Source organism: Erinaceus europaeus, chromosome 1 (assembly GCF_950295315.1).
Source record: "Erinaceus europaeus chromosome 1, mEriEur2.1, whole genome shotgun sequence".
NCBI lineage: Eukaryota > Metazoa > Chordata > Mammalia > Eulipotyphla > Erinaceidae > Erinaceus > Erinaceus europaeus.
The window spans coordinates 190745750-190773510 of record NC_080162.1 but is presented as its reverse complement, the minus strand read 5'-3'; the positions used below and the strand labels follow the sequence as shown (position 1 = coordinate 190773510).

Here is a 27761-nt window from a genome sequence, read left to right as displayed (position 1 = left end):
AGAGAATGGGAAAGCTATCATGGGAGGGGGGGTGGGTTATGGAGATTGGGTGGTGGGAATTATGTGGAGTTGTACCCCTCCTACCTTATGTTTTTGTTCATTAATCCTTTCTTAAATAAAAAAATTAAAATAAATAAATAAATAAATAAGTTTAATAACAAAATTAAAAAAGAAAAGGAAATTACCCACGCTGTTAAAGGAAGACGGTGACTAGAAGAAAATAGCCAATTCAACCGAGCTGTGTGCATCTCTACGCTATGGTGTTCAGGATGCTCACTGAAATGAGAAGTTCAGTGGAAGAAAACATCAAGAAAGTGAGCAAATTCTAATAAATCTGAGAGATAAAAACAGCAGATGAGCTTTAAAAAAAAAAAAAGAGCTAAACACCTACATAAAGAAGTCAAAAGGCAAAATAAGATTAATAAGCAAAAGGGGAAAAAAAGCAGCAAAGAGGGAGGTAAAAGTAACATAAAAGAATCATTAGGGGGCAGGCAGTGGCGTGCTCGGTTAAGTGCACAAATTACTATGCACAAGCACCCAGCTTCAAGCCCCTGGCCCCCACCTGTAGGGTGATGCTTCATGAGTGGTGAGCAGGACTACAGGTTTCTCTCTGTCTCTCCCTCTCTATCTTTCCCTCCCTCTATATGTCCCTCTGTTCTATCAAAAAAAGTTAAGTTTAAGAAAAAGTTGAGGGGCCAGGTGGAGGTGCACCTGGTTAAGTGCAGAGTATTAAGCTCGGGCCTGCAGAAGCATATGAGCTTCAGCCTCTGGCTCCCCACCGGCAGCAGGTGACAGAGACAAGTCTTTCTCTCTCCCTCTTGAACTTCCCCTCCTCCCTCCCTCTCTCCCTCCCTCCCTCCCTTTCTCTCTATCCTATCCAATAAAATGGGAAAAATGGCCACCAGGAGCAGTGTGGATTCATAGTGCCAGCACTGAGCCCCAGCGATAACCCTGGAGGCAACAACAACAACAACAAAGATGATTGACAACATCAAGAGGAACATTATTTGTATAATTTGCACCATAGGGATGCCAGAAGGCACAGGAGTCTTACTTGAAGAAGCAATAACTGAGAATCCCCCAATTTTAAAAGAATTAGACCATAAAGTCCAGAAAGCTCTAAGTGTTCCAAATAAATATATAAATAAATCCAAAACTAAGTTCAACAAGATACATAAAATAGTGAAAATCAAGGATAAAGATTATAAAAAAAAAAAAGTAAAGCAGTAAGAGACAATCAGATATCTCTCAGAGAAGAAGCCCAAAAGACAATCAGCTAATTTCTCAACAAAAACTCTAAAGTACAGAAAGGACTAATGAGATATACTTAAAAGTTTCAAATGGAAAAGACTTCCACCTGCGAATAATCCATGCAGCTGGTTATCACTCAGGTTTGAAGGAGCGATAAAGTTTGTCAGTCGAGCATCAGTTAATGGGATATGTCACAACTAAAACAGTCCTACAATTACTAAAGAGACTTACACAGAAGGAAAATACTGCGTAATCGCACACATATAGGTTAAATAAACAAACAAAACAAGGAAAAGAAAAACTCAAAGGAAGACATGTCTTTGGACATGAACTGCAGAACTAAGGTCACTAAGATAGAAGTGGAAGGGGAGACTAAAAGGTCTGCAAAGGCACAGGGGGTCCAGTGGGCTGTCAAAGTCAAGGGTTTTTGCTGCACTGGTTATGGGTGTGGTGTGTGATCTACGGTGTTGTCATGGCTCATTCTGGCATAGGAAAACATAAAAATACATCATGACTTTTTCAAAAACCTGACATTTTGAAGGTGTGACACTGTACTTCTAAAAGACTACAGTCTTGTAAATCAAGAGTATTTCAAAAACAAAAAGCTATTTTTAAAATGAATAAAATTTTCAACAAGAATGGAGTGAGTAGGTAACAAGAGGGTGGTGTTTATTTTATAATCAACCAATTAGAAAAGTAACAAAATTTTTTGTATTTTCAATAAATTCATTTTTAATCTCAGGTAAAAGAAAGCTTTTCCATGAAATATACAATGTTATTATTTATCATACATAATCAAATGGGACATAGTCAAATATACTGAATTACAAATCAGAGCCAGGAACATCATAAAAATGGAATCTCTGTGACTTTCTATTATTGCCAGGAGTGGCAAATCATTATAACTTTAATTACAGAATTATTCAAACTTCCTCTGTCAACACATTGAAGGCTTTCACTCAAAAATATAACACTGTTGAAATGAAGAGATATTGCCAGTATAAACTGGATTAAAGTGATAAATCAGTGCTTTATCCTCTTCAGTCTCAGATTGAAAATGATGACTGTTTCTTCGAGCTGCAAAATAAATGAATAAATAAATAAATAAAAATGAAATGTTAACTGTTAAAATGACGGAATGCTAGGCAGATGACCTTGCCAACATGTCTCAGTGTCTCACCTCTCCAAAGTCCTACCCTACTGGGGAAAATAGAAACAGGCTGGGGTGTGAACTGACCAGCCAACTTCCTTGTCCATCAGAGAAGCAATTACAGAAGCCAGACCTCCTTCCTTTTTGCACTCTAAAAAGAATTTTGGTTTATATTCCCAGAAGGAGGGAAATGTGAAGGGAGATGAACCTCACATCCACTGGGATCTGGAACTTTTGTGACCAAGAACCTTTATTTTTGCCCCATCACTGAGAGGGAAGAGAATATCAAGAACCCCTGAAGAAGTCAGACCCTGTTTTCTCTCTCTGAGAGAGAAGGACACCAAGAAGTTGTACTAGATTTCAGTATGCCTTAGAAAGGAAGAGACGATCAGGCCTTAGCAGTGAGTAAAAATGGGCATCAGTTTCCACTTGGAATCAGCCATCTTTGCTTAAATGGGCCACACTGGCTACTCTGGTGTGTGCCTTTTCATTTTCCCGATTAAAAGTTAAATATATTGGGGAGAGGGGGACTCTATGAAGAATACTTAGCTATAGCTGGGGCCAAGGGAGCCTTTAACAATGGAATAAAAATCACTAGTTTGAGTTTTATAAAGAAAAAAAGAAAGAAGTCATGGTACATATTCTCAATGGAGGGTTACTCAGCAGTTAAAAAAATCTGTGTCTTTTGGGACCAAAAGGATGGAACTAGAAGTGCTTATCCTTAGTGAAGAACAACAGTCATACGTGGACTATAGAGAGTTGAAACACATGAGCTTGAAAAAAGAAAAAAATATGTATATATAGTCAACCCCTATCTATGACTTTGGGAAAACTACAATAGTTTCCATTGGAGAGGGATCTGGCTACAGAATTTTGGTGCTAGGAGTGGTGTGGAGTTATATACCTATTATCTCATAATCTTACAAATCAGTATTACATTCACTATTAGTGAATATTAACTGTATATTTAAAAATAAAAACTAAAATGACAGGATGAAATTCTCAAAAGGCTATTTTATAATAATGTTTTCATACAATCAACATTTTAATTAAGTAAGAAAATATCACCCAAAAAAGTAGATACAAAGTGGCCTCCAAATAAAACAGCACTTGATTTAGAGTCATTCACTAATAGAGTCACTGTCTATATTTGTCCTGAGCCAGATCTGATACGGTGCTCTCGCTCAGCCTTTAGTCCAGTCACTAAAGTGGTTACTGCATGCAAGGGTGGATGATGGGCCTGGGGGTGGCAATATAACCAGGGCGAGTTCGGCACGCTGACAATAGTCTAGTACACAGAATTGAACACTGGAATGTTTTTGGTGTCTGTCTCCGTTGAAATGCTTTAAAAGCAACGAAGATGGAGGAACTGGCAAAACAGAGGCCAATGGAGAAGGGAAACATTTCAAATGTAGACAAAGAAGTTGGCACGATGAAAGATTGGCTTTTAGTGAAGGTTCAACTTTATCCCAAAGTCAAAATAAATGGAGGTTTTTTTTTCTAACAGAATTTTACAAAGAGAAATATTAGAAAAGGAAAACCAAGTAAGTAGACTTGCCATGTGATGTTGACAGGAGCGGAACCTACTGATCTCCTCAGACTTGCACACACAGACCATAACACTGTTTCTTTGAACAAATAATTCACCTGAAAGAACTCTTTTCCTGACAAGGTTTTGCACCTTTATGATTACACCACCCCTGGTGGATTCTTCTTTTGTTACAACTTTATTTATTTATTTATTTATTTATTTATTTATTTATTTATTTTGGATCAAGAAATTGAAAGGGAAGAGAGAGAAGGAGAGAAAGAGATATAGCACTGCTTCACGACTCAAGAAGTTTTCCCCCTGCAGGTGGAATCGGGGGCTTGAACCTGGGTCCTTGCAAACTATCATGTACGTGCTGAAAAGAGCCTCACCACCACCTGGCAGCACCCCCCCCACCCCTTTTTCATTTTGTTTTAGTTTTTGCTTTTCAATTTCAGACAGAATCCAAAGAGAGAGTGAGGGAGAAAGGGAAAGCTATAAAGAAGGGGAGGTGGGGAGAGAAATAGCACAGCACCATCCTAGCGCTCATGAAGCCTCCCCTGGAACAGGTGCTCTTGTGTGCTGTGGGAGACTCAAACTTGGATCCCCACACATGGCAAATCAATATCTTCGGACCACCACACTTTGATTCCATTGTTATTTGTTTTGCTTTGAATCAGTCTATTTGCCATATTTTCCTAGTGAGTTTCAACAACTGCAACACTGTTATTGACTACAGTCCCCAACACTTCAGCGTTACCCTGAGCCAGAATGAACTCAGGAAGTTTGGGCAAGAGGACGATTAAAATGTACAATAAGTGAAGACATAAGAGATTCCTCACTGAGATGTCAAGTAACCAAGCCTCAGCAGACTGACGCTCTGCTACTCCTCGCAAGTTGTGTAACTCTTACAGCATCCCACCCAATCCGGTTGTACCCACAAACATGCATGTTTGTGTTCTCACGAGGAAAAAGCACGTCGAACTCATTCGTTTTCTCTGTGTCAGTGCTTACCGACAGGCAGTTTGAAAAACAGACTGATAAGCATAGACTCAAATATATAAATTGTTTTTTAACAGCATGTAAATATCAAAGAATTGTATCACTATTGTACTGAATTACTGTATCACTATTATAAAAAAAATAAGGGTGGGAGTCGGGCTGTAGCGCAGCGGGTTAAGCGCAGGTGGCGCAAAGCACAAGGACCGGCATAAGGATCCCGGTTCGAACCCCGGCTCCCCACCTGCAGGGGAGTCGCTTCACAGGCGGTGAAGCAGGTCTGCAGGTGTCTATCTTTCTCTCCTCCTCTCTGTCTTCCCCTCCTCTCTCCATTTCTCTCTGTCCTATCCAACAACGACAACAACAATAATAGCTACAACAATAAAACAACAAGGGCAACAAAAGGGAATAAATAAAAAAAAAAGGGTAATGTGGAAATCTAAAACAATGAGAAAGAAGAAAAAAATCTGATTTTCTTTATGCTGTTGTTCACAAATTCAGCCCACTTTAGATTGTAGGATACTGTTGATCAAAATTAAGGGTCTGGTTTTATTTGAACCCCTAATACTTCAATTTCCGGAACCTAAAGACCATTATTCATTGAGTCAGAGAGTATGTAAAAATTCAGATGACAAAAATTCCCTTGGAAATTCCACCAGAGCAATAAAATTAGATACCCATACATTACCTTCAGTAACAAAGAACTGTGCTAAATAAAATGCAGCCTTCACAGCACTAGGCGCGTGGGAAATGCCTTTAAACTTCCCCCATTCATAAGGTGCTTTCTCTGGGTGCCACTGGACGCCATATACTGGGTACTTGTATCCTGTATAAAGAAGCCAACCTAGTGAGGATTAAGTGTTTCCTATGAGTGATCTAAGACGCTGATTATAATCATGCTTTGTGTTTTACGGAAAACTATTATTTTATAATTCACCATTTCTAAGCAAAATGTTATGCATTCATTCTCTCAAACAGAAAAGAATTTCAGCTTCCAATCAACATGAAAATTATGATGAAATTACTCATTGGCTCAACCTTTCATTATCTGTAATATGACCCACTGTCAGTCACAGTAACTAGAATATGATTTGTGACACAAGGTTCTTCCCTGATAGGTCACATTCCCTTGCTTGACTCCATGTTTTCATACTCTACCATAGTGGCTTATGAACTATGTCGGTATGTACAACCTTTTTAGGTAATCCAGCTTCTCTAAACTTTTAAGTATCTGTGTCTCTTTCTGTGAAATGGGTCGTGAATCCTTGGTGTGAATTTTTTTTAAGAGTTTTAAAGGTTTATGTTTGGTACAGAAGATTTTGGGTGAAATTCTTAAAAGCTCTTGATATATACCTACACCTAGGATTTACTTCTTAAAAATAATCTATAATGAAGAGAAAGATATTAAATAATAGTGGTCGCAGACACCTTAAACATATCTTCACCTTTGGTGAAGGTCCCCAGTCCCCTATGCAAGTAGGGACCTAGGTAGCATCTGTGTTCAACTGGGTGCACTCTTCTGGACCTCTTGTTTTAAGTTGTTATTCCATATTCCACAAAATTGTAGTTACATTCATTTAATGTTTATGATCGTTTCATCTACTTTCAATCAAAGATTTCTCTCTTATGGCTGGGAAGTGGCACAGTGGATAAAGTGTCAGACCCTTTTATCCACATTCTCTCTCTTTCTCTCTGTCTCCTCTATCATGTTAATAAATTCATCTTTAAAACAAACAAAAAAAAAATGAAGAGGGAGTCGGGCTGTAGCGCAGCGGGTTAAGCGCAGGTGACGCAAAGCACAAGGACCGGCATAAGGATCCCGGTTCGAAGCCCGGCTCCCCACCTGCAGGGGAGTCGCTTCACAGGTGGTGAAGCAGGTCTGCAGGTGTCTATCTTTCTCTCCTCCTCTCTGTCTTCCCCTCCTCTCTCCATTTCTCTCTGTCCTATCCGACAACAACAATAATAACTACAACAATAAAACAACAAGGGCAACAAAAGGGAATAAATAAATAAATATAAAAAAAATGAAGACTAAGGATAATTATATTACCCTTTCTATTTTAATATATGTTTGTTAAATTCTACAATACATATACTGTATGTATAAAATGTTCAATATATGTATATATAATGTTCAATATATATAGTAATTTTCAATATATATACACATATGTATAATAATGTTATATATTGACCAGAGCACCATTCTGTTCTGGTTGTAGGTGATTCCAGGGATCAAAAAAAAATTCCATTTTTCAAAAATGCATATATGAATACTATATTATTCATAAGTGAAAATATTTGGTAATTCAAAAAGTGATTAGAAGAGTTTTCTTCACATAGTAGAATCAGATTGGTATTTCAGAGGAATCAAGACAGGCTGAATAGAAGGATTATTTGTGTAGCAGTTAGGAGGCGACAGTGGCAATCTGGGTAGAAAGTGGTTAGTGCCAAAGCAGGACACAGGTGAGCTGGAAACTGAAGAGGTAGCACAATCAAGAAGGACTTGGGAAGTGAAGTGAACACAGCCATTTCAAATGTGGATAGTGAAGGACGTCAATGGCCACTCCCAGGTCTCTGACTTGGGATGATTTCCTGAGTGGCAATGCTATATCAATCCCGGGGAAAGCAAACAGGCCAAAAGGCAAAGTTCAAGTGAAGATTGTAAGTAGAGATGACAACTACATTTCAGACTATGTTGACCAAACTTTCCAAATTCCCTGGATACTGTCTCTAAACCCTTGAATATTTAGTCTTCCCCAAGAGCTGAACCTGCGATATAGCTAATCTGTGAAGATCATGAACCACATCCCCTTTATTCCACTCCAGACCCTGCATCATTCAGGCAACACTAACTAGCTAATTTAGTCGACTGCCTAGTGGGCTTCAAAGGAATTATTCACAGTATTTTTCTATCATAGGCATTGTTGATTTTTTTTTATTATGAGTTTCTCATTTTTATTAAAACATAAAGAAATCTCCTAATGTCTGGGGGTAAATGTAGGATCCTTCAGAAAAAAAAAATTATATTTGCTTCTCCCATTCATGTTTGGGTAGAGAAACAAAAACTTTTTGAACTGAGATTTATCCAGCTTCCCAGTTATAATGGAGTCCACACTAGTCCAGTCTGATTGCTCAGGCTAATGTAACACCCTCATGCCCTTACTGCTAATGTTCAGCATGGACAATTCTCCCTGAAATTCTGCAAGCAGAAAACCAGATGTGTTTTACTTCACTTTTACTTTGAGAATATAGCTATCCAGGTCCTCTTTGGGTGATATATATATATATATATATATATATCAATATATATATATATATATATATATATATATATATATATATATATAGTGGCCCCTACATTTCATCTCAAATTCTCCTGACCCAATAAAAATGCAAGCTTCAATGTTCCACTTAAACCTTGGGGTTTTTTGTTTCTTTGTTTGTTTGTTTTGTTCTAACTGGCCATATTTTCTTCTCATTTAATCAGGATGTTTAGGAAGTTGTTTTTTTTTTCCTGTATGTTAACCTTCATCTTCACTGCTGTCTAGAAGAAGACTGCCAAGTTACATAATCTGCAATATTGCTCGAAAAGAAATTCCAGGGGCCAGACAGTGGAGCACCTGCTTTGCACGTGGTGAAGCAGTGCTGCAGGTCTCCCTTTCTCTCCCCGCCACCCGCTCTCTCTCTCCTCTACTCTCACCCTTTCTTCTCAATTCCTAGCTGTCTTTATTCAATAAATAAATAAATATAATTGAAAAAAGAAAAAAATTCCACCCATACTTTCACTTTAGTCTTTATTTTTCCCCTTTCTTAGATCTTCATTTTAGATGATGACCCAGGTAAGACAGAACTGATTTAGAACATGGACAAAATTATCTCTCTCTAAAAATGTCTTCACTTTCATCTCTAGGCATAATACTAATATGATTTCATTAATTTAAAAAAGAAAACTTTAAAATCAAATAAATATGAATATAGCAAATGAAATAAAGTATATATGTGTATTCTAAATATACCTTCCATTGTTGAGATAAATTCTGTTTCACCATCTGTATTTGTTGTTAATACAGTGAAAAACTTCTTTAGCTTTGTATTCGCTGTAAAATTCTAGAGTGCAAAAAAAAAAAAAAAAGATAATTACTTCCATAATTCAATCAAATGTATAAATTTCACTGTGTAAATGTGGTACCTTCAGAGACAGGCTCCACCTGTGGAAATTTGCAGTCAAATGCTCCACTGCCAATGATAACAGCAATTCAGCAGGAAAATTCTCAAACATTCTGCTCTGTAATGCATCTGAAACAATTAAAGCACAGGAGAAATAACTTGGACTGAGGAGAAAAAAAATCCATTGAAGACCCTGGTCTACATTCAAGTTACTGTGAAGATATGATCAAAATGAGTATCTGATGAGCAAAAGGTCATTTCCACAGAAATCTTCTAGCTAAGTATAAAATGACCTTAGAATACAAATTAAATACATTCTGTATTCAAGTACATTTTTTCTAGAATTCTAAATAACTTTTTTTTCTGATATGAAGGCTAGCTAAAGAGTTAGGAAAACATCTTGAGTTATCAAGACAGCTCTGAAAACTAGGTGTTATTTTGCACATGTATGTTTGTTTTTCGAAGATTACAGAACATTTAACGTATTTTCAGATTATTCTAACAGTTTAAAAGACTAACAGTGGCTAAAAGAACCCTAGTCAAATCGAGAAACTTTTTTCCCATCAACAGATTGAGAAAAGCAGTATATCTCACTGAAATTTCTCGAGTCCAGAGTCCATGGAGACTCTGTGTTAAATACAAAAAAAAAAAGATCAAAAAGCCTGAGAGTGGTCAAGGTCCTAATATCAGGTGTCCCTCACGTGGCTCCTCCTCATTCAGAATGCCAGTGGCTTCCACAAGACTCTGTACCTGGACAACTCATACTTTATTTCAGTGGATTTTGTTCCTTTTTTGTATAAGCTATTTTTTAACTACCACATACAATAAAAAAAGACTGACCTACTTCCTTCTGGGTTCTTGCACAGACTGAGATAATGTGAGAGTTCTTAAAGGTATTCACTATTCTATAAGTCCTATGCATAATAGTAGTTATTTTACAACCAAAATCCATGTGACAATAGGAATAGTAGTAGTCAATTCAAAGACTGTAGAAACCAAGTAACTTACAAGAATCATAATCTATTTACACATAGGATAATCATAATTCCTTCTAGCTCCATCCAGGATGGGTCAGAGAAGGTGGGTTCATTGTTCTTAATAGCTGCGTAGTAGTCCATTATGTATGTATACCACAGTTTCCTCAGTCATTCATCTGCTGTTGGGCACCTGGGTTGCTTCTAGGTTTTAGCTATTATGAATTGTGCTGCTATGAACATAGGTGTACACATATCTTTTTGGCTGGGTGTTATGGAGTCCTTGGGGTATATATGAAGGAATTACGTTATGTGAGCTAAGTCAGAAAGATAAAGATGAGTAAAGGATGATCCCACTCATCAACAGAAGCTGAGAAAGAAGAACAGAAAGGGCAACTAAAAGCAGGATCTGACTGAATCTGGAGTAGGGCACCAAAGTAAAAACCCTGGGGTGAGGGTGAGGGTGAGGGTGGATGTTCAGCTTCCCAGGGTGGTGGGGGAGACACAGTCTTTTGGTGGTGGGAATGGTGTTTATGTACACTACTATTAATTTGTAGTCATATAAATAAAAAAGAATAATCATAACTGATTTACTTATAGAAGATTTTTTTTTTTGGCCTGTTTCTCACAGGGAGCTTCTAAAAACCTAAAAATTTCCAGAGCATTTTGAATGTCTTTAAAATGCTATAGGTAAGACTTGGAAAACAGCATGACAGTAGTTGTGAAGAATTTGCACGTGAGAGATTCCAGATTTGGCCCCTCATATACCATAGTTAAGTTATGTTCTGGTCTCTCTCATTCTCTCTTTCCAAAGTTTTGTTTACTTTTTAAAATTTGTCTTATGTTTTATTTATTCATTAACTATTGAACTGAGAAACTGAGAGGAAAGTGGGAGATAGAGAGAGAAAGAGAGACACCTGTAATATTGCTTCACCATTTGTGAAGATTTCTTCCTGCAAGTCGTATATGGGGATTGAACCTGGGCTCTTGTGCACTCTTGTAACATGTGCACTCCACTGGGTGTGCCATCACTTGATCGCTCCTTTTTTTTTTCTTTTTTTAACTTTAAAAAAATAAAATGTCAATAAGGTGATTTAAGGTGGTAAATCTCTAGAGAGCTAAATAAATAGATAAATATTACAATATTTATTCTAGATAAGTATTACAATATTTGGAAAACACTACCTAGTTTAAGCTTCACAAACAGTCCTTCTAAGGAGACCCCTTTACAAATCAAGACACTAAAGCTGAGAGAGTTTAGATGATTATTCAAGATAAAAGTGACAAAGTTGAGATTCAAAGCCGGGCCTATTTTTAATGTTCTTTTTTTTTTTTAACTGTTTTATTTATTTTATTTTTGAGAGAGATGCAGAGAGAGAAAGACACAGAGATAAACACCAGAGCACTGCACAGCTCTGGCTTATTGTGGTGTAGGGGATTGAACCTGGGACTTCGGAGCCCCAGGCACAAGAGTCTTTGTTATCCATTACTATCTACCCTCGCCCTATTTTATGTTCTTAATCAAGTACAGACTGTTAAAATTCCTTAAATCATCTTCATAACTGAACACAAAGGGGTCATTCGTATCTTCAGACTGCTTCAACAACTGAAAATGTTAATAAATATTATGCACATTTTTGCTTAGACATTAACTACTGACTAATCCTTTTCAATTAATAGTTTTGTTATTTTTTACAAGACAATGTTGTCAAATGGTTACAATTTTTCTTTCTAGGATAGGTGTGGGCACATCACTCCAACAACACAGGTCCTGCTCCACGATCTGGCATTGGGTCCCATTACACACTCAGTCTCCTTCCCCACCCTTCCTTAGGCTTAAGCAATAGAACACCCAGTATTTTACCTTTATTTCCTTGCTTCTAGGGGCCAGGCAGTGGTGCACCTGGTAAAGCACATACATCATAGTGTACAAGGACCTGGGTTCAAGCCCCTGGTCCCCACCTGCAGGGGAAAAGCTTCACGAGTGGTGAAGCAGGGCTGCATGAGTCTCTCTGTCTTTCTCCCTCTCTACCTTCCCCTTCTCTCTCAGTTTCTTTCTGTCTCTATCCAATAATAAATAATAAAATAGAATAAATACTACTCTTTCCTCACTTCTTATGTTGTATCCATCCAGTTAATTTTTTAAGGGGGATTAAAAGGAGAATTCTTACCTGCAGTGAAGTTCAAAGGCATCTTGATTCCAACAGTCTTTGTGTGAGTTAATAAAAACTCTCCACTAACCAGATATGAAAGCTCTTCAAATCCAAGGCATGTGCCCCACACAGGAAAATAGTCTCCTTCATCGAAACTCTTTGCAGAGTGAAAGAGAAACCTAAGTTTATTCAAACTTTTTAAAACTAAAAAGCACGTGCTTGGTTTGTCATATAAGAAAAGCATTTGCCTTACATGTGAATTTCTGAAGCATTTTCCGGAAGTCACAAGTAAACCATCATTCTGTATTTCCAGACTAACCTTACACCTAATAATTCACTTTTAATTGGCCAGATTATCCAACCTCAGTTGAGACTATTAAACTATACAAGTATTCAACTATACAAGTATAAAGTGTTGAACTATACAAGTAGCAATTGGGAGATATATAAAAAAAATCAAAGATAATGTTCTATAAACAAATGTTTTACAAGATTCACATTCGTGTGGTAAGGGAGAGGGACACCAGAACTCTGCCATAGTTAGATACGGTATCAGGAACTTATCCCCAGGCTTCTAATATATAAGGAACATGCTCTCATCAAGAGAGTTATCTATCTGGTCAAAAGAGATGATTACACAAATTCTGTAGCTCTAGGAAATTATCTAAGTTTGAATATATTCTTAAGTCCTTCCTGCACTGTCTCAGAATTTATAAAAACAGCTACACTGTACCACCACTGGCTAACCTAAGTCAGGTAATAGCAATAATTTGGGAGAAAAGGAATAATCAGTAAATAAAAGCCCAAACAGGGGCCAGGTGGTGGCATACCTGGTTAGGCGCACATGTTACAATGCATAAGGACCTGGGTTCAAGCCCCTGGGCCCCACCTGCAGAGGGAAAACTTTGCGAGTAGTGAAACAGTGTTGCAGATGTCTCTCTGCCTCTCACTCTCTCTATCACCTCCCTTCCCTCTTGATTTCTGACTCTCTACCCAATAAATAAAGATAATAATTTTTTTTAAAAAAATTAAATGAAAAAAATAAAAGCTCTCCACCCCAGAGGGTCAAAGAATAGGAAAGCTATCAAGAGAGGGGATGGGAAACGGAGTTCTGGTGGTGGAAACTGTGAAGTTGTACCCTTCTTATCCTATGTTTTTGTCAATGTTTCCTTTTTAGATAATATTCTTTTCATTTATTTATTTATTTATTTATTCATTCCCTTTGTTGCCCTTATTGTTTTATTGTTGTAGTTATTATTGTTGTTATTGATGTCATCATTGTTGGATAGGACAGAGAGAAATGGAGAGAGGAGGGGAAGACAGAGAGGGGGAGAGAAAGATAGACACCTACAGACCTGCTTCACCACTTGTGAAGCGACTCCCCTGCAGGTGGGGAGCCCGGGGCTCGAACCAGTATCCTCACGCCACTCAGGTCTTTGCGCTTTGCGCCATGTGCATTTAACCCACTGTGCTACTGCCTGGCTCCCGAGTGTTTCCTTTTCATAAATAAAAAAATAAATAAAAACTAAAGCCCAAACAAATGTAAAATAAACCTCCACTGAGCAAATCAATAAAGCACAAATAGACTCTTTTTTTTTCCCAAAGGAGTCATAATAGCTAGCATAACTGAAGATAAAATATTCCAATGTCCACATTTTTTGAGTGACTAGGATACTATATCTCTATGATATGGTAGTTATTAATAAAAAAAGTTTGATAAATGTTCTAAAGGCAGATATTTTCTTTCATAAGCTGTAAAATTTAATCTAGAAGTCCTTATTAGTATAGTAGTACAAGTATTCATTTAAAATGAGGAAACTGCTAGGATTTTTTTTTTCATTGTTCCTTACTGAGAATACGTATACATTAATTCCTAGACTTTCTATTCCAAGTTAGAAGTCCCCACTTATGAAAACCAATCTATATATAATAGCTCATCAATAAGAACAAAGATAAAAAAGTATCCACATAATCATATCACTGGATGCTAAAAAAAATTTTTTTTTAAAGACAGCCATTTGTGTTGAAAAACTCAACTAATAAATTTAGAAAAAAAAAATCCCACAGCATAATAAAGGCTATACATGACAAGGCCATGGCTAGCATAATACTCAACTGAGGGAAACAATTAAAGTTTTTCACCTAAGATCTGGAACTAGACAAAGATTTCCACTCTCACCACTGCATCAACATGGAACTCTTGTCCAGTAAAATCAGACAAGGAAAGAGATTTAAAAAACTGGAAGTAAAGAAGCTAAACTATTATTGTTTTATATTTTTTTGCTTTGTTTTGTTTTAAACTATTATTATTTGCAAATAAACATAATGCAATATAGCAAAAAACCCTAAAGACCCAGGAAAAAAAAAAAAAACTACTATGGACATGACTGACATAAATTCAGTCAAGTGGCAGGATACCAAATCAATACACGCAAATCTGTTGCATTTCCATACAGAAGTAATGAGTCAAAGGAAAGGAAAACAAAGGAAGCAATTCCATGTACAATTATACCAATGGTGGGGAAAAAAATTTCAGGTCTAGATGGACTGTGGCTCACCTGGTTAAGCACACACATTACAGTGCACAAAAACCTGGGTTCAAGCCCCCATTCCCCACCTGCAGAGGGAAAGCTTCATTTACAGTGGAGCAGGGCTGCAGATGTATTTTGTCTCTCTCCCTCTCTATCTCTCCCCCTCCTCCATTTCCCTCTGTCTCCATCAAAGGAACAAATAAAATACTCAAAAATAAACCTTTGAGAAGAAAAAGAAAAGAAAAATGCCCTGGAGTAAATCTAACAAAGGAGGTAAAAGTTCTCTACAATAAAAATCACAGGATACTGTTAAAGGAACTGGAGAATAGCCCATCTTTCAGAACGCGAGCAAGTATTGTTAACATGACTATCTTACCCAAAGCAAGTCCTAGATGGCAAGCAATGTGCATCAAGATCTCAGTGGCAGACAGAGAGAGCACAGTGATTATGCAAAAGACCTTTATTCCTGAGGCTACCCCAGGTTCAATCTTCACCATAAATCAGAGCCGAACAGTGTTCTGGCAATAAAAAAAAAAATGGGGGAGGTGAGGGAGGCAGGGAAAGAGGGTAAAAGGGGTAGGAGGTGAGGGGGGCGAGGGGGGCGAGAGGGGGAGAGGGGAAGGGAAGAAAGAAAGAAAATCCCAATGACATTGTTCAAAGAAATCGAAGAAACAACTCTAGTATTTATGTGACACCAGAAAAGGCCATGTCTAGTCAAAGCAATGCTGAGAGAAAATAAAACAAATGGACGTGGGGCCAGAGGGTGCTTACGTCACAGTGCACAAGGACACAGGTTCAGGCCCCTGGTCCCCACCTGCAGGGGAAAAGCTACCCAAGGGGTGAAGCAGGACTGCAGATGTTTCTCTTTCTCTCTCCCTCTCTATCTCCCCCTCCTCTCTCAATTTTTCTCTGTCTCTATTCAATAAAAAAGAAAAAAAAAGAAAAAGAAAAGAAATGGATGTGTCATGTTCCATGATCTCAAACTATACTACTAAGTAATAGGACTTAACATACTTCATTAATGGAATAAAAACAGGCATCCAGACCTATGGGAGAGAGTAAAGAGAGGCCAGGAGTGAGTTCCTACATACAACGACATCAAACATACAACAAAGGAACCAAAAGTGCATGATGGGGCAAGAAACCCTCTTTTAAAAATGGTGTTGAGGAAACTTGACAGCCACATGTAGAGAAATAAAACGAGACACACCTAATACAACATAAAAACGAACTCAAAATAGACTGAAGACTTAGATATTAGGCCTGAAGTTATAAAACGTTTAGAAGAAAACACGAGAGAAATATGCAAGGACTTGAACATGAGAGAGGGAATTGGAGACTTTAACCCCGCTGGAAAGGAAAGCTTAAGCAAAAAAGAAACAAAAGGAATTGCATCAAATCAAAATATTTTTACGCCCTCAAAGAAACTGCTACAAAAATAAAAAGGCAATCTAGCAATTGTGGGATGATATTTGCACATAACATGACAGATAAGTGATCAAGTGACCGGTACCAAGAATATATAAAGAAATCATGAAATGAGAAGGACAGTGAAAAAGGAACTCTGATACACTTTTGGTGGGTATGCAAACTGGCCAGCTGTCATGTAAAATGGTATGCAGAGCCCTTAAAAAATATAAAAAGGGGGGGAGAATATTTTGCAAAAAACTGCAAAATTTTACACATGTACCTACACTGTATCTAATATAAACCATTAACCCCCCAGTAAAAAAAAAAGAAAAGAAAATGTCCGATGGTCTATCAATGCTCCTTACAGCCAGAAGTAGCCAAAGACACAAAAACACTAATCTGGGAGGACATATGGAGCCCTATGCTGACAGCTTCATGATTAAAAATAGTCAAACTATGGAATAAGTCTAAATATCCATCAATAGATGAATGAAGACAGAAGTTATGGGATATCTATATTTACTGGATTAATACTTGCTCACTAAAAGAGAAAAGGAAGTGATTATGCGAAAATAAGTAAAATAAGTAAAGGTGAAAATGGTTTCTAGAAAACTAAGACAAATAAGCTGACAGAAAATACTTATAGGGAGTCGGGCGGTAGCGTAGTGGGTTAAGCCAAGGTGGCGACAAGCGCAAGGACTGGCGTAAGGATCCTGGTTTGAGCCCCTGGAGGGAGGAGGAGGCAGGGGAGTTGTTTCACAAGTGGTGAAGCAGGTCTGCAGGTGTCATTCTCTCCCCCTCTCTGTTTCCCCCTCCTCTCTTCACTTCTCTCTGTCCTATCCAACTACAATGACATCAATAACAACAGTAATAACTACAACAATAAAACAAGGGCAACAAAAGGGAAAATTAAATAAATATTTTTGAAAAAGAAAATACTAATAAGGGGGTCAGGCAGTAAGGCAGCAGGTTAAGTGCACATAGTGTAAAGCGCAAAGACTGGTGTAAGGATCCCAGTTTGAGCCCCCAGCTCCCCAACAGCAGGGAGGTCACTTCACAAACAGTGAAGCGGGTCTGCAGGTGTCTGTCTCTTTCTTTCACCCTGTCTGTCTTCCCCTCCTTTCTCGATCTCTCTCTGTCCTATCCAACATTAACAGTGATAACAAAAATAACAATGACAACGAAAAAAAGATGGCCGCCAGGGGCACTGGTTTGTAGTGCACTCACCAAGCCCCAGCGATAACCCTGGAGGCAAAAAAAGAAAAAGAAAAATATTAATAACAACCAAACTCATTCTGTGAAAACTATGTGTTTGGGTGTGTGTGTAAGAGAGAGAGAGAGAGAGAGAGAGAGACTGAGAGAAAAAGATAAAAACCATGCTCTTTAAATCTTATAGTATTGTCAACCAATATTAAATCCATAAAGGGATGAGTAGCATATTAAAAATATTAAATACATAATAAAGAAGCTTATTAAGTAACCATGAAGCACTGGTTCGCACTAATGAGTAGTAGTAGAGAAAGTCAGTCAGTCTCAGGGCTGGCTGGTGGTGCACCTCGTTGAGCACACATATTACAGTGTACAAGGACCGGGGTTCGAGCCCCCAGTCCTCACCTGCAGGGAGGGAAGTTTTGTGAGTGGTGAAGCAGTGCTGCAGAGGTGCCTTTCTGTCTCTCTCCCTCTCTATCAGCCCCTTCCCTCTTGATTTCTGGCTGTCTCTGTCCAGTAGATAAATAGAAGAGCTTTAAAGGCTCCATGGAGCCCAGAACTAAAGGAAACACAGAGTGAATGGATGAGAGCTATCACTGATTAAAGAAGAGCAGTTGCCTCAAAATTTAAAGGGCTGATGAGGTTCAGGTAATTGTGAAAGGGTGTGATGCCACATGTCTAGGAAAGAATTATGCTTATGTAAAACTAGACTCAAAAAACTATCTAAGGAGGCTGGGCAGTAGTGTACGGGTAGGTTAAGCACACATAGCACAAAATGTAAGGACCTGCACAAGGATCCGGGTTCAAGCCCCCAGCTCCCCACCTGCAGGGGAATCACTTCACAAGGGATGAAGCAGGTCTGCAGGTGTCTGTCTTTCTCTCTCTCTCTCTCTATCTTCCCCTCCCCTTTCTATTTCTCCTAGAAAAAAAATGGCCTCCAGGAACAGTGGATTCATAGTGCAGGCACCAAACTCCAGCAATAACCCTGGAGGCAAAAAAAAAAAAGTAATCAACAATAACATATATTTACCTCTTTGGCGAATCTGTAAAATATTTTGGCTACATGAGAATAACCCGACTTCCTGAGGTTAACACTTCCTCCAGGGAAAAGGATCCTGAAACAATACCATATAGAGTGAATTTCAAACTCTCCCCCCTACACTCAGAAAGTAAGAAAAACAAACAAACAAAAAAAACCGCTTTTTTGGGAAACAACTGTTTTCATTATTATGAAAAACACAAGATCACTGGGGAAAAGTAAATAAAGCAGTATATCATGCTTCAAAACATTTAATACATGCATGAAAAGAGCAAATGATTTATGTCTACAATGTATTATTTATGCCTAATCTATCTTTCCTAGCTGTAGACGTTTGCATTTTTTCAACAAAATATTCACAATAAAATAACTGAGAAAACTGTTACACTAATGTAAGAATTACATAAAGCATGTTAGTTATATATTTTTTTCAGAAGAAAACTACATTGATCTCAAATGTTACGCTGAAATAGTTCTTTCCACTTACCCATTAATAGACTGAAAAAGCTTCTCATACTCTTTATCTGTAAGATCGAGCCTGAAAATAATTGAAAGAGTTTCAAAATTCAGAAAAAAAAATAAGCATCTATATGAAGTCACCACCTTAGTTTTTAAAAGCCACATGAAAAAAATCATTTTTTCAAAGATTTATTTTATCTATTATCAAGAGAGAATGAGAACCAAATATAATGTGCTACTGTAAAATAAGATTTCTTATACCTGTTATCTTATCATTTTGTAAATCAATATTAAATCTCATATATATATATACACACACATACACACATATATTTCCTGTTTCATTCCACTTATTTGATACTTTGCATCCATGTGGATCATTCGTATGTATTGCAATTGAATCTCATCTTCATCTTCTTCAACTATTCCATCTGGTGCTGATTTTATTACTCAACCAGTATGAGAAGAAACCAGAGAAAGGTATTTTCTGTCTCCTCACTAGCAAACTGTTCTGGACTGCATTCTAAATCCAAATGATGTGCATGAGCCCAACGCAGTTCCCTCTTTGTAGAAGACTCCTACAAGCAGTGGGTAATATGGTAATGGTGCCTACCCACCATCTTAACTGGAGGTTAAAGGGGCATGTGACCCTGACTTGGGAAATGGTAAGGTTAAAAAAACATGAATCCACATCTTCCCAGCATTCCACATGCTCAATGCCTCCTCAGTGTACCAACCAAAAAGTTAGTAGTCAGCCAATTAGGCACTTAGAATATTTCCCATGGATATTTCAGGTAAGATGGGTAAGTAACAGCAGGAGCCAGACTGAATTCAAATCACTGGGTTTTATTTCACTGACTCCTACTAGCTAGACTCACAGGTGAGTTTCAGTACTTCATCAGTTCTAAATCAATAGCTCCCACCTTGACTGTGACTCATTGTTTGGACCCAGCTTGTCACTATTAAGAAATTTAATTTGGGGGGGGGGGGGGGCGGGCGGTGGCACAGTGGGTTAAGCGCACGTGGCACAAAGCGCAGGGACCAGGGTAAGGATCCCGGTTCGAGCCCCCGGCTCCCCACCTGCAGGGGAGTCGCTTCACGGGCAGTGAAGCAGGTCTGCAGGTGTCTGTCTTTCTCTCCCCTCTCTCTCTGTCTTCCCCTCCTCTCTCCATTTCTCTCTGTCCTATCCAACAATAAAGCAACGTCAACAACGGCAATAATAACCGCAACAAGGCTGCAACAACTAGGGCAACAAAAAGGGGGAAAAATGGCCTCCAAGAGTGGTGGATTCATGGTGCAGGCACCGAGCCCAGCAATAACCCTGGAGGAAAAAAAAAAAAGAAAGAAATTTAATTTTGGAGCAGGAGGAGAAAACCGTCAAGAAGGCATAGTCTCCGAGCCTGCAGGTACAATAAGCCAAGTCAAGTTCTTTGACCACAGATTCCATTTTCATCGTCAGACTTTCTTTTTCTTAAACAAAAGACCATCTCAATGGGGCATGAGAAATCATTCACTCTCTCCCTAACTATGAGAAAACAGCTCAAGCCTCGTGATTAATGACATAGCTTCAACAGCGTGAAAAAGAATGACAGACATTATTGCCCATGAAGACTTACTTCCTTTAAAAATCTTTACGCTTTATACCTGTGAGAATGTCATACATCAGAAAAGGACAGAAATGACAAATGTTGGAGATGGTGTGGAGAAAAAGGGACACTTCTTCATGGCTAATGGGAGTGCAAAATGGTCCAACCACTGTGGAAAGCAATTTGGAGACAGTAGGACTGGGACAGTAGGACTGGAGGTACCCTATGACCCAGCAATTCCTCTCCTGGGGATTTACCCAAAGGAAACAAAAACACCTCTCAGAAGAGATCTCTGTATCCCTATATTCATATCAGCACAGCTTATAATCACCAGAAACTGGAAGCAACTCAGATGTCAAATGTCAGATGAGTGGCTAAGAATCATTGTGACAGATATATGTGATAGAATACTACTCAGCTGTTAAAAAGTCTCCTTGGTATCCTCTTGGATGAAACTTGAGGATATCTCATATTGAGTGAGATAAGCCAAAAAGAGGGCAAATATTAAATGATCTCACTTATTAGTGAGAATTAATAAAGTAGGGATGAGGAGGGAGAGCACAAAGTGAAATACAGACTAGACAGGGTGTATTGCACCAAAGCAAAGGACTCTGGGAAAGGAAGGCTAGGAAGAAAACTCTAGGCACCTGTTACATAAGAAAATCTCATGCCTATGCTAATGACTGCATTATAGAACATTAACCCCTCAATAAAAAATATTTACAAGATAAATGAAAGGGAGATAGAAATTCAAACTTTTATGAAGTCTTCTAGTTTTTAAATGTTTAAGAACATTTAAAAATGTTAATGAATCACATCTTTAAATCAAAGTAGCCCAAGTGCTAACACAAGTGTGATCATTTTAATCTCACTTTATAATATGTAATCATTCACTGGATACCATGGGAATTAAGCTGTCATGTGTCACACTGTTTTCATATCAGCATATGACTCTAGCTGCAAGCAATATACTTTTCAAATGAACTTTGGAGAACCAAGCTGAAAAATAACAGATTTCCTGACAGTAACATTATCACTATCTCTGTCATAAATACCAGTATTCCTTTAAGTTACATGGTTTAAAAGCCCTCCCAGTTTCAAAACGGCCTATTACATAATATCTGTCTGTCTCATCTATTCTTCCCCATGTCATTTCATCAACACCAAGACTTGCTAATTGACAGTCTTTTGATCTTACACACCTATCAATTCCTCAATCACTGCAACAGGCCCACAGCTCATCCCTTCCTATCGAGCCAGCAGATTCTGTTTTACCTGCCTGTTTCCCTCCCACATCCAATGCATGTTGTCAGCACTGATGTCCTAAGAGACTATTTTACAGAAATTTCTTCCATAATCAAAACTTGAAAGTGCTTTCCTGAAAAACCTCAGGAGTCACTTCCTCAGTTGTAAAACTTTTATGCTGTCCAACCTCCCTTCGGAGAATGGAACAGTCTCTACCATTGTTGATCCACACTCAGGGCAAGGTCCTATGGGGGCCTGCAAAGGGGTCCATTATGTTTTTCCTGATGGAGCTAAGCAGTTGACTGTGGAGAGAGGGATCTGTTAGAGGTCTAGGCTTATCATGTCTGTGTGGGAATCCCAGGACTCCCTGACTAGGGCCTCAGGTGATGGGGTGGCCTGACAGTGACTAAAGAGTCATCATTAAAGTATGCCAGTCTCTTGCCTTTATTCAGCTTTTGTAGTCCTTACTTTGATAAGGTTAGTTTTGGAGTGATTGAGGGACGTGTAATAACAGGAGGTAGGTGGGGAGGGTATCTAGGTCTAAGTAGATACTATTTGACTAGGTAATTTATGGTGTCTTTTAGGTCTTTATACTTGCTTGCTATATTTACTGACTCACTGAAAACTACTGTGCACTTCTGCTTTAAGGTTTTATATATATATATATATAATATTTTCCCCTAATTTACTTGAGGAAGATGGGTCCTGAAATTAGTGCAGGCTGGCATGTTCTTAGTGTGAACACAGAATGTGAGCTCAGACCTACAGGGATGCAGAGGTTACATAGGCTCCAAATCAAATCAAATCAAATAGGGCTTACAATATTTATACACTTTTCCCATATTTGGGAGCTAACTACTTTCTCCCCTGATCCAGTTTTCTAGCCCTTTTTCCAATCATGACATAATCTCCCCAGACAATAACTTGGATCCATCTACATATCAGATGTCAGGTAAAGGCAAAAACTAATAAAGTCATGGACCCTTTGGAATATACCTGAAATAGACCTACTAGCTATTTCCATCTTCATCTGCAATATTCCAGCCTTTAGGTTCATGACTAGTCAACAATTTATTTAGCTTTATATGTTAACTCTCTTTTCAGCCACCAGATTCCAGATGGTACCATGATGGCAACCAGAATTCCATGGGCAGATGACCCCACCAATATGTCCTAGAGCTCCACTTCCCCAGAGCCCTGCCCCACTAGGGAATGAGAGAGACAGGCTGGGAGTATGGATCGACCTGCCAACACCCATGTTCAGTGGGGAAGCAATTACAGAAGCCAGACCTTCCACCTTCTGCACCCCACAATGATCCTGGGTCCGTACTCCCAGAGGGATAAAGAATAGGAAAGCTATCAGGGGAGGGAACTGGATACAGGAGTTCTGGTGGTGGGAATCATGTGGAATTGTACGCCCTTACCCTATAGCCTTGTCAATATTTCCATTTTACAAATAACAATTTAAAAAAGAATTTTCATGCCACATGGGCTCCGTAAGATCTCACTTGATAGAGGCTGGGAAGTGATGTACCTGGTTGAGCACATACATTATAGTGTGAAGGACCCAGGTTCAAGCCTCTGGTCTCCACCTGCAGGGGCAAAGCTTCACAATTTACAAAACAGTGCTGCAGGTTTCTCTCTCTCTCTCTCCATCTCCCTCTCTCCCTCTCTCTCTCTTTCTGTCTCTCTTTCTCTCTGTTACTCTATCTTACCTTGTCTTTCAACTTCTCTGTGTCCAAAATAAATAATGAAAATATTTTTTTAAAAAAAATTTCCCTTTACAAGATAATCTATGAAAAAAGATAAAAGATCGATGTCAAAAATCAAATGTTCACCTTGATGAAGGTGAACAGTTAAATGGAAAGAATCAAGCAAGAAGACAATTCATAAGAATCTTAGCATAAAACTATTCTCCGGTCTAATTCTTAAAAGTGTAACATTAGCATTGAAGTGCCAGTGTTCTGTTTAACCAATAATTTTCTTTGCTATAGTCTTTCAGGCAGAATTATTTACAAGAACACACTGCTCAGAACAAATCATTTTGTCCTCAGGGGGTGATATCATTTACAACAGATTAGATAACGAGATTATTCTAAAATTCACTGGTGTTGAATGATAACCTTCAGATCTGATAAAAAATTTCAAGTCTTTCAAGCTCTGAGACTGAAGTACTGCCGCCTACCACATGAAGAGAACACTTCAACCTTTCAAAACCAAAATATGGAATGGATAATTTTATCCTCACTAGGTTATCATATGCAAACAATTAACCTGGTTAATTTTCAAAACTTCCACATATACTGAAAGCAACATTTGTGTATTAGTCATTTACAAACTTTTGCCATGGAGTACAAAGCTATTTTTAAGACCATCTTCTAAAAACCTCTTCCTTTTCATACTATCTTATCTTAAAATGAAGGAATAAGGTTGGTTAAGTCATACATTCATCCACACCACTACTTTGATGGCATCTCTAGAGCATCTTTTATAGAGCAAAAGAAACTGTATCAAATGTGTGTGATGTACCTCTTATTATAGGTACACATCTCTTCCTACATTACATAACTTAGTGAGATTAAGTATGTGGCAAAAAGCCAGGTGAACTATTTCCACATTGAAATGACTCAATCACAAGAAAGGAAGCAATAACTTAAGAGATACAAGATAATTTTAAATACAAAACAATAACTTCATTTATACAATACCAAAAAAAAAAAAAAAAACACTGATTCTTACCTTACTGGCACGACCCTCGCACCTGCAGACTCCAAGTACTTCACATAGGATGCAGCGATATAGTATTTCCCCATGTTTCTCATGAGTTTATTATGGCACTTTTGCATTAATACTCCTACATTGCCAAAGAAGCAAAACAAAAAAGTTAGTTTCTAGGAATATCCTTTTATTCCTGCTCAGAAATAAGCCACATTAAAACTGCCACTTCAGGCTGGAAGTATGGATCAACCTGTCAACGCCCATGTTCAGCGGGGAAGCAATTACAGAAGCCAGACCTTCTACCTTCTGCACCCCATAGTGACCTTGGGTCCATACTCCCAGAGGGATAAAGACTAGGGAAGTTTATCAAGGGAAGGGACTGAATATGAAGTTATGGTGGGGGAATTGTGTGGACTTGTACCCCTCTTATCCTATGGTTTTATCAGTGTTTCCTTTTCATAAGATAAATAAATAAACTGCCACTTGTCTATGCATTCAATTCAGAGTTAAGATATGTGGCTTCTCCTGCTAGCATAACTATAGTTTTTTTAGAAAGGAGTAGTGAAGGCTGATCTAAGTCTCTCTCATCTCGTCAGGGAGTTCAAAGAAGCTCCCAAACATTATATTTAATAGCACTAGCAACCTGAACCCAACAGCAGACTCAGATCAACTACAGAGTATGAACCTGAACTCTAGAAGAATTTTCATTTTCCCCACTCACTCAAAAGCATAGTGTTTCCTTGATAGCACAGAAAAAATAAATAAATAACTTCTATTCACATCTCTACAATAACACCTTGAAGCCACACTTTCTTACTGCAAACAAGTAAAAAAATCTCACCTTCTCCCAAATACAAGTAACAACTTCTGGAAAGGTATTTCTTTCTTAAACAAACCCCACAAACTCCATTTCCTTGCAATCAACTAGTCATATCAGCATTCAATCTGGGGGCCAGGGGCCAGGTGGTGATGTGCCTGGATAAGCACACACATTACAGTGCATAAGACACAGGTTCAAGCCCCTGATCCCCATCTGTAGTGGGGAAGCTTCATGAGTGGTGAAGCAATGCTGCCAGTGTCTCTCTATCTCTCTCCCTCTCTATCTCCCCCTCAATTTCTCTCTGTCTCTATTCAATAATAAATAAAAAGACTAAAAAACTGTTTAAAAAAAGTATTCACTCATGGAGAATATATTATTGAACCATGCTATATTTCAAATACTGAACTAGGTGCTAGGGACACAAAAGTAAACCCCCCATATCCTGTAAGACTTTAATTCTAATATGTGGGAGGGAGATAAGAGAGTTCAAACAATAAACAAGAGAAAGTTATAAAACATACAGAAAAAAAATAATTCTCCTCCTCTGTGGACCGGCAATTCCCAATGTAATATTACAAAAAAAATTTCCAAGTTAATTCTCCTTAGAGATTCTAACAACCATTTCAAATAACTTTGAAATAAAATACTCCAAATTCCAAATGCTGACACACACTGGAAGCTAGGCACAAGCCAATCTATAAGAAAAAAAAAAAAAGGGGGGGCCGGGTGGTGGCGCACGTGGTTGAGTGCACATCTTACAGTGCACAAGGAGCCGGGTTCGAGCCCCTGGTCCCCACCTGCAGGGGGAAAGCTTCATAAGTGGTGCAGCAGGGCTGCAAGTTTCACTCTGTCCCCTTCAATCTCTGTCTACCCTTCTTCTCAATTTCTGGCTGTCTCTATCCAATAAATAAAGATTTAAAAAAATGTTTAAAAAAAAAGAAAAAAAATGTCCAGTGAAGTAAGGAAGTGACAAACAACTACTAGGTTTTGCTCAGAAATGGTGAATAGAGAATTGAAACACATTGCATCAACTTGTAAAAAAAAAAAAAAAAAAAAAAAAAGGAACCAAACTTCTTTTTCTAAGACTTTGTGAGAAATATGGTGCTTATTCCTGGAGATATTAGGGGAAAGGGGACACAGAACTCTGGTGTGGACATATACCCCTGTCATCTCATAAACCAGAGTTAAATCACTAATAAACTTTCAGTTGCCATGTACTTGCTCTTCAGATACTGCACGCAAGGCTTATTTCTGTGGAAGAGCAAAATAATCCTAGGAGTTGACATAACACTAAGACTAAAATAAAACCGATCTTAATTGTCTGCATGGAAATTACTATTAGCAAGTTTGCATTCCAAGCTGCTGTCTCCTGAATACTCTCCCCCTGCCCCTGCCTCAAACGTCTGTCCCAGCAAAGCCGGCTGACCCGACCCCCTTTAAAGGCCCAACTCTGCTGAAAACGAAGTCACAACACTTTTCTCTCTTGAAGCCCCGGGAATGGACTGCAGAACCTCACACACCGGCCAGTGCTGCCCTCTTGCTGCTGCCAATGACAAAAGTTCCAGCGACCCCTTAAATGTGCTCACTTAACTCATCAATCCCATCTTTGTATGGATAAGAAAATGCAATTATACCTTCTAACTATGCCCTCCATCGGGGGGTGGTGAATACACAGAATGCTGGGACCTGACTGAATTCGCTGACCCGGGGAGCAATTCGCAGCATTCTTCACGCCCACCCGCCCACCCTTCAACTTGGAGGAGCAGCGTTAAGGATCTGCAGCAATCGCACAGGCATTAGCTGTAATTCTGCACGACCCAAATCTGCGGCTCTGGTGCTAGACCAGCAGGCGCACAGCTCAGCCCGGCACTCAGCGCTTCCCGAGCGGGGGCCGGTCGAGCACCCTGGGGTGGGGTGGGGTGGGGTGGGGGTGGGAGCTCCCGGCCAGATCCCCCCACCCCGCCCCGGACCAGCCTTTATTGTTTTTGTTTTTGTTTTTTTTTTTGCCTCCAGGGTTGTCGCTGCGGCTTGGTGTCTGCACTACGAATCCACTGCTCCTGGAGGCTTCCCCCCCCCCCTTTTGTTGCCCTTGTTATTACTGTTGTTGTTGGATAGGACAGAGAGAAACGGAAAGAAGAGGTGAAGACAGAGCGGGGGAGAGAAAGATAGACACCTGCAGACCTGCTTCACCGCTTGCGATGGCGACGATCCCCCCCCTTACAGGTGAGGAGCCGGGGGCTCGAACCCCGATCCTTGAGCTGGTCCTTTGCGCTTGGCGCCATGCACGGTTAACCCGCTGGGCTACCGCCCGGCCCGGAACCAACCTTCTTACCGATAATAGGTTTCTTGGAAGACAGGCTGCGGGAAGTGGTCAGTTGGAAGTTCGCCAGCCCGCAAAGGAGCAGGCCCAGCACGCACAGGAGGCGCCCCAAGCTCGCCATCTCCTCCCGCCGCCGTTCAAAGGCACTGCGGGCTGACAGCCGGCGTCTGGGCTTGGCCGCTGGGTGGCGTCGCGAAGG

The 27761-nt window shown here is 39.1% G+C and overlaps 1 protein-coding gene across 1 annotated transcript; it reads right to left on the bottom strand.

Annotated features, from left to right (window-relative positions):
- Positions 1-1899: 1899 nt before the first annotated feature.
- Positions 1900-27761, bottom strand: GGH (gamma-glutamyl hydrolase). Its single transcript, XM_007526851.3, has 9 exons — positions 27575-27761; positions 24444-24558; positions 18902-18952; positions 18406-18490; positions 12244-12382; positions 9121-9227; positions 8948-9038; positions 5617-5754; positions 1900-2328 (listed from the first exon to the last, which is right to left on the bottom strand). The coding sequence occupies exons 1-9, from the start codon at positions 27681-27683 to the stop codon at positions 2207-2209; spliced, it is 957 nt and encodes a 318-aa protein (XP_007526913.1). The 5' UTR covers positions 27684-27761; the 3' UTR covers positions 1900-2206.

What these genes read in the sequence shown, in the direction of transcription:
- GGH (XM_007526851.3), bottom strand. Translation starts at nt 27,683, where the DNA reads ATGGCGAGCTTGGGGCGCCTCCTGTGCGTGCTGGGCCTGCTCCTTTGC. An exon ending in TTCCAAGAAACCTATTATCG is followed by an intron (nt 24,559 to 27,574) that starts GTAAGAAGGTTG and finishes TTGGCAATGTAG; the next exon opens with GAGTATTAATGCAAAAGTGC. An exon ending in ACAGTTCTTTGTTACTGAAG is followed by an intron (nt 2,329 to 5,616) that starts GTAATGTATGGG and finishes TTTATTTTGCAG; the next exon opens with CTCGAAGAAACAGTCATCAT.